At 31.0% G+C, this 10,998-nt stretch overlaps 1 protein-coding gene and 1 long non-coding RNA gene across 14 annotated transcripts in view; both read left to right on the top strand.

Moving 5' to 3' along the window:
* Window positions 1-205: 205 nt before the first annotated feature.
* On the top strand, window positions 206-9,003 carry LOC119633663. Its single transcript, XR_005246881.1, has 2 exons — window positions 206-681; window positions 8,924-9,003. It is a non-coding gene; the product is annotated as an uncharacterized LOC119633663 (long non-coding RNA).
* A 20-nt stretch (window positions 9,004-9,023) lies between these two features.
* Window positions 9,024-10,998, top strand: part of LOC119633661 (sodium/hydrogen exchanger 3) — a 58,212-nt gene continuing 56,237 nt past the window's right edge. For all 13 annotated transcript variants that reach the window (XM_038027320.1, XM_038027326.1, XM_038027328.1 and 10 more), the window contains exon 1: window positions 9,024-10,406. In XM_038027320.1, the coding sequence (XP_037883248.1) occupies window positions 9,168-10,406 (1,239 nt within the window). In that variant the 5' untranslated portion in view covers window positions 9,024-9,167. The remainder of the gene's footprint in view (window positions 10,407-10,998) is intronic.

A 10,998-nucleotide genomic window follows, 5' to 3' on the forward strand; every position in this document is an offset into this window, starting at 1 on the left:
AAGGAGATGCTGTACGTTTCGTCAACATTGATACAACTTACTGTTGAAAAGATTTTTTAATCTTTCATCTTAACTTTGTTAAAGCTTATATTTATTTTTTATAATATTTTTGTTTACATGGATTTATTTATTTGTTTTTTTTTTTTTTTTTTTTTTCTTTTTTTTTATTGAATTACATTTATAAACCTGACCTTACCTATAATTCGGTTTAACTCGTTTCAAAATTCATTTGAACGTACTTTTTCATTGCATTTAGTCGAATCGGAGAGTAAGTGATGCGCGTTGAAATAAGTGTGCATTGATTGTTTTTTTTTAAGTTCATTCCTGAAGTATCTAGTTATTGCGCGGACATTCTGGCTTCAAGGCGGTGACATATAGTGAAAATAAATTTAAATTTAAAAATAAAAATACATTTTGAAATTGTGGTTTGAATGTATGTGTTAGATTGGTGGAGTTTATAAACAGTATTGTTTGTTTCTGAAGCCTTTCCAAAATAAAATCCGTAAATGAATTCAAGTCTCGTTTTAAGTGAGACCTTTAAACAAGTCTTTAAATGAACGAATGCGCTTATGCTGAAAAGAATATTCCGCGCGGAAAAGTCGTAAGGAGATCCCTTTGAAGGTCACTTTCAACGAAAATCTACAGATTTGAAGAGATATCGTTCTCGGAAGTAAGATAAAGGTGATATTTAAATAATGACCTTCTTGGAAGGTCATATAAGTTTTACTTTAAAATTGGAAAATTTACAATTTTTGCAACAAAAATCTAAGACGCCAAACACGATTGCGAAATTATTGTTTAATAATGTTGATATCTAAACATACTTTTTAACGCTTCTAATAATAGCAACAACAAGTGCATTATTTCCAAAAATATTTTTGAACGAATTGCGTTCATTTTTAAAATCAATGTACAAACGTGAACTACGAAGAACGTATCTGTTAATTTTCTCCACATCAATCAATCAATTTTGGCAATCGGGAATATTCGTTCAACAACGTAAGACAAAGTTGTCCAGTTGTCACTTCATTGAACTTTCGAGGCTCATTTAATGCAATGACAAACCTGAGCCATCCCTTGATCAACCATCTAAAAAATCACTTCCTATAATCATCCCCAAAGGATGAGGGCTGTATTCGTTTGCAGCACCCTCACGTAAACATTAAAGACCTCACAAAGTACATATATGCCTGATCAGCATTAAATTCCGAATCAGCATCAAATTCTGAATCTAACGACTTTAAGAGTTTAACCATCGAATCACACATGCTTAACGTGTAGCATGCAAAACAGTTGTTATTGCTGGAAAAAAAAACATTTCATTTAAAATATGTTTATATAAGAACTTTGGGGGGCACTTTCGCGATATAGGAAATTTTGGGCTTGAAAAACTTATATATAAAAATTCAACATTAAATCTCATTCACGATAAGATTTCATTCACTCAAAAATCTCTAAAACTATTTGTCTTTACAAAGTACGGAGCCAATCAATAAGAAATTAAATCAAGTCGTTGGCAATCTCCAATTGTAGTATCGTTCGCTCTCATCTATCAATGGAAAATTCTCAATTTGAAACAAGTAGCAAAATTATAAAAATGGGTTTGACCGAATCTTTTATATAAAAAGATCTATAATGTCGGGAGGGTGTGACGGATTTGCCTTATTTTGAAAATAAAAGTGGAAATCTATATCGTCTATGAGTTGTAATTTATGAGTAACAAGCAATAAACCCGGAAAGAGAAGGTATTTATAGAAGGTATTTGTTAAAACGACGTGAGGGCGTGTTGTAGGCGTGTTCCTTCATAAGGCATTTTCAAATACTTAAACAAGTTTGTAAGCGTGATCTTCATTTTTGCGAACGGGAAAATGTTTACAACAGACATTAAACAGACGGACAAAGGGACATGTTTAAACCGATGTAGAATATAAAGCTAATCCGGAATATATATTATTTGGGGATTTTCTGGATTTTCTTTCTGGGCGGTGTAAACGTTTTGACAAAACGAATATATCCTCCGTCCTTCGGAGTATAAAAATGCTTATGTAATAAAGAATGAAATAAATTAACAAGAAGCGGTAAGTGAAAGTTAGTTTACATTTACTTTACTTTATTCTCTTCTAAATATCTTAAATTTGCATTATCGTGAATATATCTCAAAATAAAGATTTATGCATATTGTGTGACGTCGTTTGCATTAGCCAGAACCAGACTTTCAATAGCGTATACGAATATATTCGTAATCACTTTGTCATTCTTAACTATTTCATTTATATACCCTTATTCTATCTCCACCTTGTCAGCTATTATTAGAAATATCGAAGTTGCAAATATTTAGTTAAAAACCTAATATTTGCCCATAATTAGGTTAAATAACAGGTGTGCGCTCAGCGGCTTCAGCAAAAGAAATTACAAAGAAGCCGAACGAACAGCTTTGTTTATCTCATTTGCATTTTTTGTCAGAAATTTGCAGGTAAACGCTTACATCAAACTGAATGTCTCCAAGTAAGAGGACAGCAATACACATATAATCATGTAATATAGTTTTTTAAACAACTGTTATGAATATTTATTTGAAAAATAAAACCGTTAGATTGCTGCATGCCCTCGTGTTAGATATTAGCGTATTTTTCGGAATTTGAGTATTATCCAGCCAAAGCAGTTTACAGCGTATTTTTATTAATGTCTCGAATGCTCGTCAGAGCCATCATTTAACAATTTAGCAATAAAGATTTGTTTTAAGTTATAAACAGCGATAACAACCAACATTCTACCTACGATTAAGTGAATACAGTCACTGATTTATGAGAAAAGTTCGTTTGTAGCTGCAAAACAATTTGTTTAAGGTAAGGTCATTGAATAGCAAGTAAAAAAATTATTTTGGGAAACCGCCATTAAATACATTAAATATAGACTTTTCAAAATAAGTTGCTACATGAGAAGTGGTTGAGAAAGTTGTCGGTTCTAAATCATTTTCAGTCGCTTGGGCCAGCATAAGACAATGTACAAAATTGCATCAAGATAACTCGGAAATCTACGACGGAAAACAAAAATACTCGACGGACAGACGGACAGACAAGCTTAAATCGATTTAGAGAGTGCTTCCGAATTGATCGCTATAATAAAACACGTATCCATGTTATGTTCTTCTGCTTCGTACAAATTTCGAATAGCGTAAGCTATAATAATATCTGATGAGTTTGTGAAAAAAACTTTTCTTCTTAAATGTTATATAAAAATGTTGGAACTTTTTCAAGACTTGTTGGGGTTTTGTGTCTTTTAAACATGCTTTTCGCAACATCTTGTTATTAACAGTCACTTTTCAAATGGCAGAAGTAACAAATTATTATAGAGTCCTTCTACTACGTGCGCTAAGATTAAGAGTTAGAGTTAATCGCACTTTTTTACATCGGGGGAAATGTTTTGACAAGAGTGCTTATATACATATATGAGTAGTCAGAGAAATTTTGAAACATATGCAAAAATTATTATTAGAGCAAAAGCAAAGTCACTTATATTGTATTATTTATCTGTCACATGTTACATTACAGACGAATATGTATTAAAATAAGTTTAGTATAATTGTGTAAAACTTATAAAAATCGCACATGACAAAATTTCGATAAGAAATTTTTTTTTTTTTAAATTATAAATTATAACGAATACGTTTTCTTATCGCTGGATTCTGGTATATTGCAAAATTATATGAAAATAGTCGTGTGTTGACAAAAAAAAAATAAAAATAAAAAAAAAAATAAGAAAAAAAAACTAAAGACTGTAAATTTTAAAAATTTATATAACGAATGTTATAAATCTTCAATGGTGATTTAAAAATTAAATACATAAATTTATAACAAAATTTAGAAGAAATTTTTATGACTATAAGGTGATAAGATCGCCTTTATCGAATGTTAACTAACTCAACCTGTTATCAGGCAAGGACGATTCTTAACATTGTTACCTCTCGGTTAATGACATAGGAATTGTTTCGTTATTTCTATCTATCCGATTGGATTATAATTAAAATTTTCAAACCTTGCAAAATATTAACCAACGTATAAACCAGTTTAGAAGCTTCGTAGTCTTACGTTAAATACGCATCGTTTCTAACAACTTCAGTTGAACATGTGAAAACACCATACACTCCAAGCCGATCCGGTAAATAGTTTAGTTCATATAATTGGGTAAAAAAAATTATACTTTAGGTTGGTGGCATCCACGAACTGCAAGTTGCGTTTAATTTTGGAAGATTTTCAATTTTCGGCAGTGGATTTATGAGCCTTTGAATTGAATTAGTACTTGAAAATGATGAAGCTATTAATGAGATAGGTGCCTTACTCGCTAAATATCAGTCAAAGACCGATTTTATTAAACCTTTCTCGTCAATGCTTTTTATGCCTTGTGGTACAAGACTAAATGAAGTTTACACGGATATATGGTACACTCAGAAGGACTTGAGGTAGATTCACATTTTATTCCGAAGGTAATTCTGAAACGATTTACGTTTGTCTGTCCGTCTGTTCATCTTATATTTTTTGTATTTAACGTACAAACTGTAAATTTTGAGATATTTTTATGATATTTCAAGGACGAACGCTTGTGAAAATGGTCCGGATCGGAACATACTCTGGATCAATACGCATATAATGTAAAGACGCATCAAAAGCAACAAGACTTGCTCGCCGTAAAGTAGAGTGATTCAATAAAAGGAATCTGTAGAATTTTCATAAAAAAAAAAATAGATATGAAAGTCAGGATTAAAGGAGAAAAAGCTGACCTGGAATACATTCTTTTGCTTATAATCATTAGGGATATATAGTTGGAAAAACGATCTTTTTCTTATACTCATTACATAAAAAAAAAAAATGTGTTTATATATATAAGGTGAATTCAAATAATCATTTTAATTTTTGCAATTAATTAACTCTATGTGGTAACATTAATTATAAAAATTAGAAAAAGATTAATTAAAAGTTACAATGTTAATAAGTATGTGTGTTCAAAGATGTTAAATTATATTGTTATACATAAAAAATTTTAACGTTTCCAATAAATCTTACTATTAAACATAAAAAAAATAAATTTATTTATAACTTTTATACTTATAACCTTTGGTAAATTTTGAGAGTATCTAATGCATTCAATGACGCGCATTCAATGATATTCGGAGCTGGACGCACCAGTAATAATCAATTTAATTGATTAAAAATAAAACGCGATATAAAAGTCGTTGGAAAAGTCTTATTGCACCGCCTGCCTTTATTATTATATTTATAAAAATTTTATCAAAAAGAGTAAATAATTTTCATATGATTATAAGTTCAATTCATATTTGACTTTTACCCATTGAATAAAATTTCGATAATGATTATCATATTTTTAAAATAAGGCTAAAAGAAGAAGAAATCGAATTAATTGTTCAAAGCATACAATAGCAGTTACTACTGTATTTAGTAAGTAGTCGAGCGGTACTTACTAGAAAAAATTAATTATTTTATTTTCAAGAATATCTTAAAATGCAACAAAATGTAACATATAACGAATCGCGATATGTTGTAAACCTCTTACTATGCGGCGGAGTCTTTTTTTATTTTGAGTAAATATTATGTGTTCTAATTTGTGAAAAGTTTTGATATGATAAGCAATCAATGAAATTAATGGTTATACATTATATTATATTGCCGCGATAAAAACGTAATCAGTTAACTTGAAGTGGTCTTCAGTGATTCAATTATTATGTTAACCGTGAAAATAGGAATGCTTTTGATAATGAAATGAATATATATATATATATATATACTTAGTATATGTAAATATGTACTTATGTATGTAAGTATTTATATGTATGTATATGTACGTGTATATATAGTTATAAATAAGGTTTTGAATTGATGATTTGATGTGAAAAGTGAAACGTTGCAATAATAAATGGCTCAAGGTTTTTTTTTTAAGTCAGCACCGGTAATATGAATTTGTCAGTTCTGGTTATATAGGAACATAAGTGCTTTTCATTTTCATTCATACTAGATCTGAACTATTGCTTTCGACTGATTTTAAAGACATGACTATCTTCTATAAATCGAATGACATGATATTGATTAATTAAAATTAATATTAATTATCAATGTATAAGCAATATTAACTTTGATAATTGAATTTCAAATATATACTGAATGGCTTTTTAAGAAATTGACAACTTCAAGTATCCAATATCCAATAAAACCATATTGCTATTAATAAGGTGTGATAGAGGAATATGCACATATGGAAATATATAACCAGTTGATTAGCTGGAAAATAAAAGCATGTATTCGGTTGCGATCGAATCTTTTATACCGGTTAATACCTTCTGAAAATTAACTTTTCTTTGGTCTGTTGTCTAGCAATAACGCATCAAGTATTCAATTGATAGATATTCCGGAATATTAATCAATATATCATCGTCACTGATATTCTAACAAAGATTGAAAAACAGGAAAAATATCAATCTGCAATATTGGGAGGGCGTGGCTGATTTGTCCGATTTTTGAAGAGTAATTTTGTGGAAATTTATATCGTCTATCGTCTATTATAGTTTAGGGGAAACAGTCCACATACGCAAATGGCAAAAGTATTCTCTGTTCTGGTCACTTACATGTGTGGGCGTTGCAGGCATGTTCCTTGATCTGTTTGGGCCATTTTCGAATATTTTTGCAAAATTTTGTGGGCGACGTTTTCTCCTTTGGCATAGTTTGGCTAACAGACAGATCGACCAGGAACTGCTGGAAAGTAAGAAATATTTAAAATTAATCATAAGCAAAAGCATCAAAGCGGTCGAACTAAATTTACCCATAGGGCAATCTATATGGAGACAGCGTGAATTCATCTTTTGATGGTATGTTTTCAAAGGTCTATTCAACATTTACACGTCAGACGATTTTTTTTTTTTTTTATACATATAACGCAAATATGTCGACAAAAAACTGTATGTGGCTTGTTGAAAGCATGATAGAACTGTTGTAATGTCCACGTAAACTAAGACCAATGCACTTATTCCGAAAAAAATATGGTTTCTGCTAATTATAAATGAACTTATGGAGCGATTAATTTTATAACACATTCAGTTAATTTTTCTGTATTTTAAGGATCATAATAATTTTCAATAAATAAACTCATTAACGGTCGACTTAAGTCAATATGATCTACTTTCTACGCCGTTCGTAAATATATACAGTCTGTCGGTTCTGCAATAACCATTATTACGCCTTCCATATCTGACAAAGCGAAAGGTATTGTCTTGTATAATGCTGGATGAAGGGGGGAAGGAAGAGTTAATTTCCTATCGTTTGCGTAAAAGCATATTTCAAAAAAAATTCTTATTTTGGCCTAAGTAAATAAACAATATCTCTTATTTAGATAATGATATCATGAATTCTCCCGCTGTACCCTTAGTCATTGAATAGTTGTGTGTTTATTCTTGATATCATATTTTTTTTATTATTTAAATAATTTTTTCTTTTTTAATTGCATATGCGTATTATACGGTAGCAGGTGGAAGCATGTCGAGAGGCATAATCTCTTCGTAAACATGAGAAATTTATATTGTTTGTTAATTCGCATAAGATTTCTAGTTAATAGAATTATATTCCTCTATAAGACTCGAAAAGTCAAAAATAGCTTTCATAAAACTCATAAAAGAAATGTATTCCTCGTCAGCATAACATTTTGAGTCCGCAAACATTGTTTTTTCATACCAATCGTAAGAATTAAGAGCAGTAATTATGTATTGTCTGGTCCACTCCATGGGGCACCATGATTAGAATACGAGAACTTGTAGAAATTCGAATTTCTCTCACTTTAAGTCTAATAAATACCATTTCCGGACTCTTGCCTGTCCCGCCTGTCTCGCTTGTTGCTTCTCTAACCCGCCTGCCTCCTGTCCCGCTTGTTTGTCTCTTGTGTGTCTCTATCTTCCGCCTGTCTCTCGCCCGTCTATTGTCTGCCTGATCTGTCTCTTCTCTATCTCTAGTCTGCCTCTCCTCTGTCTGCCATCGGCTATTTGTCTATTCTTTGCCTCGTCTGTCTCTTCCCTGTCTCTCGGCGATCTTGCACGGCTCTCATACATCGACTGCCTCGCTTACCTGACTCTTGCTTGCATATAATTTTGTATTGACTTCCGAGTCCCGAGGTATCATTTCGTGGTATTGAGTTGGTCAATTGAAACTGATGAGGACAAAATAAAGGGATTAATTGATGCAAACCGACGAATAACAATTTGTCAGATCGCTGAGAGATTAAATTTATCAAATTCGACTGTCGTCGAATGTCTTCCAAACAAGCAAATACACTTTTCTTGTTTTCACAAACAATTTTCCAAAAATTATTATTACAAAAATGTTTTTATTAAAATTTTCCAAGTTATATTTTTTTCAGAAATAATTCAGAAATATTGTTCGAACGATATTGTAAGAAAATTATTTTGAATGGTTTTTCGTCTTTACTTGTATATAAGCGGTAGAACTGTAAAGAAAAGGCGAGAAAACAATTGAATGTAAAATTATCTTTCCGTCTTACGGGAAAGATAAGTAAATCGGATACCCTGATACCCTAAAATTGTAAATTTTGATTATAACATAATGCTATTGAAATATAGGAAAAGTTCCAATCAAAGCAATAAAACTTTTCAAACTTTGATTATTGTTAATAACTCTTGTGCCGATATTTGGGTCAACTATGTTTCAAAAAAAAAAAAAAAAAAAACATCATTTTATGATATTTCGTGTTTTACTATGTAGTTATTCAGCCTTTGAGTCTAAATAAAATCATTTCAACTAATGAAATTTAAAGTGAAATTTTAATCATATTTTTACACAGAAATAACGGCGTTTTTTTTTTTTGTTTTTAAATAAACACTCATTTATTTTGTTTTTTTCCATCTTTTCAGAATTCCAAACAAAATTCAACACCGAGTACTTAATAAACAACAAACCACCCGATATTATACTTAATAAAATATTTAAAAAAAAAAAAAAAAAACAAGAAAAAGAAAAAAAAAAAATGTCACAAATGTTAGCGGAATACTAAAAACGAAAATTTCCTTCTAAATTTTTTTTTTAACATACCCCATATACATTAATCCTGCTAAGAGGAGGAAGCCAGTTAGGAGAAGGCCAGTGCGCACGGCAATTATGTTTGCCGGCCATCTAAAAAATTATAACAACTCAAATGAGTTTTTTGGCCAGCAAAGCAACGAATTCCTTAAAGCAACATCCATAAAGCGCAAGCAAGAGCAAAAGTTAGAGGAAAATTCCTTCATCATTAGCCCGGATGTGAATAATAGATCATTGGTGTTGGGGAATATGCGAATAGCAAAAGGAAATGATACTGAAAGTCGTGCTTCGCCTTCGTTAGCGCAGGAAATGAATTTGGCCAGAAGGGCTTGCTGGTGCAACAATAGGTCGCTGCTGCCAGTATCCATTAATGAAATGGATGAACAAAAATGCTGTGAAAATAAATGCTTTAAGAATAATTATGAAGATAATGTTGTTACAAATGCAATAGCAAAAACAACAACAACAACAAAAACAAAAACAACAAAGATTTTGAATGGTGCTGAAAACTTTAGTAAAATTTTATTTAATAAACATACAAACGATAACGTCGTTAGTAATGATAAGAAGGATGATGGCAATGAACGGGCAATTGAGAATGTTAGTATATTAGTAAATAATTATAATTATAATTATAATAATAATGATAATTATTATGATGGTGATGATGATGATGATGATGATGATGATGAAACAATCACAAATAATTTAAGTGAAATGGAAAATGTAAATTTAGTAAAACGTAAACGGATAACAACAAAAAATGTTAAAGAACTATGCTGCTCTGCCGTACCAAAAAGCACTCTAACATCTTCCTCTCCTATTAGTACTATTACTACTACTACTACTATTACTACTGCTGCTACTGCTACTATTACTACTACTACTATTACCAATACTGCTGCTACTACTATTACTGCAATTAATGCTATCACATCTACGTCCAATGTAAATAAAAATTTAAAACAATCCAGCTGTTCAACGAGATATTTTAATGATTGCGATATCGTGGCAAGTATGCGTGTTCAATTTGGAAAATTTTGGCTGGCATTTGTTGAATATTGTGATAGAAACACCATTAAGCCTAATGATCCACGTTTCTTTAAGCAAAACAATAGTAATCATCCGAATCAAAAACAAGCTGAAAAATTCCGTTTACTTACCAATAAGAAAGTGATATTTTTGTTTATAGTTTGTCTATTCTTCTCGTGCATTAACCGTATAGAAGGCCGTCCGGAAAGCAGTGATAGCATACCGGGAGTTACAGATGCAACAAAAGCGATAAATTTGGCACAATCACTAGTACCCAACGCAATTGTAAGTACTCAACATTGTTCGCTCTCACAAATACAAAACATTTTTGATTACAAATTAAAATATTATAAAATAGATTTGTAAAATATATGTAGAAAACTACTTATGAAATGTCTTTTCCTGATCATTTCTGACAAGATTTTAAATAGATTCTTAGTAGATGATCCGTTATCACGTTTGAAATTTGACTTGAATGAAGCATTTTTCTCAGTGGCTAGATTTTAGAATTGGCGGACACAGTTCTTAAAAAACTTAAAAACCTGAAAAAGAATTGTTAGCGTCAACCAATCGTAATTTAAACATCATGTTGATTTAGATTAGGAGGTAAACATTGAAAAGGTGGATGTAAATCTCAAACATTGCATTATGAGCAAAGCAAGCTTTACGATTTTTAGGGAGTAGTGCAGAACAGGATCAACATTACCATCATCCTAATTGTCTTGTGTTGACCAATCATGTTAGAGTCCTATGAAAATATATGCATTCTTGATCGCCAAGAAATTTTGAACTGGTTTAGTTATACCAGTCCAAAGAGAGAGCGAGGGAGCGAGAGAGAGAGAGAGAGAGAGAGAGAGAGAGAGAGAGAGAGAGAGAG

Source organism: Glossina fuscipes, unplaced genomic scaffold (genome assembly GCF_014805625.2).
Source record: "Glossina fuscipes isolate IAEA_lab_2018 unplaced genomic scaffold, Yale_Gfus_2 2, whole genome shotgun sequence".
Lineage (NCBI taxonomy): Eukaryota > Metazoa > Arthropoda > Insecta > Diptera > Glossinidae > Glossina > Glossina fuscipes.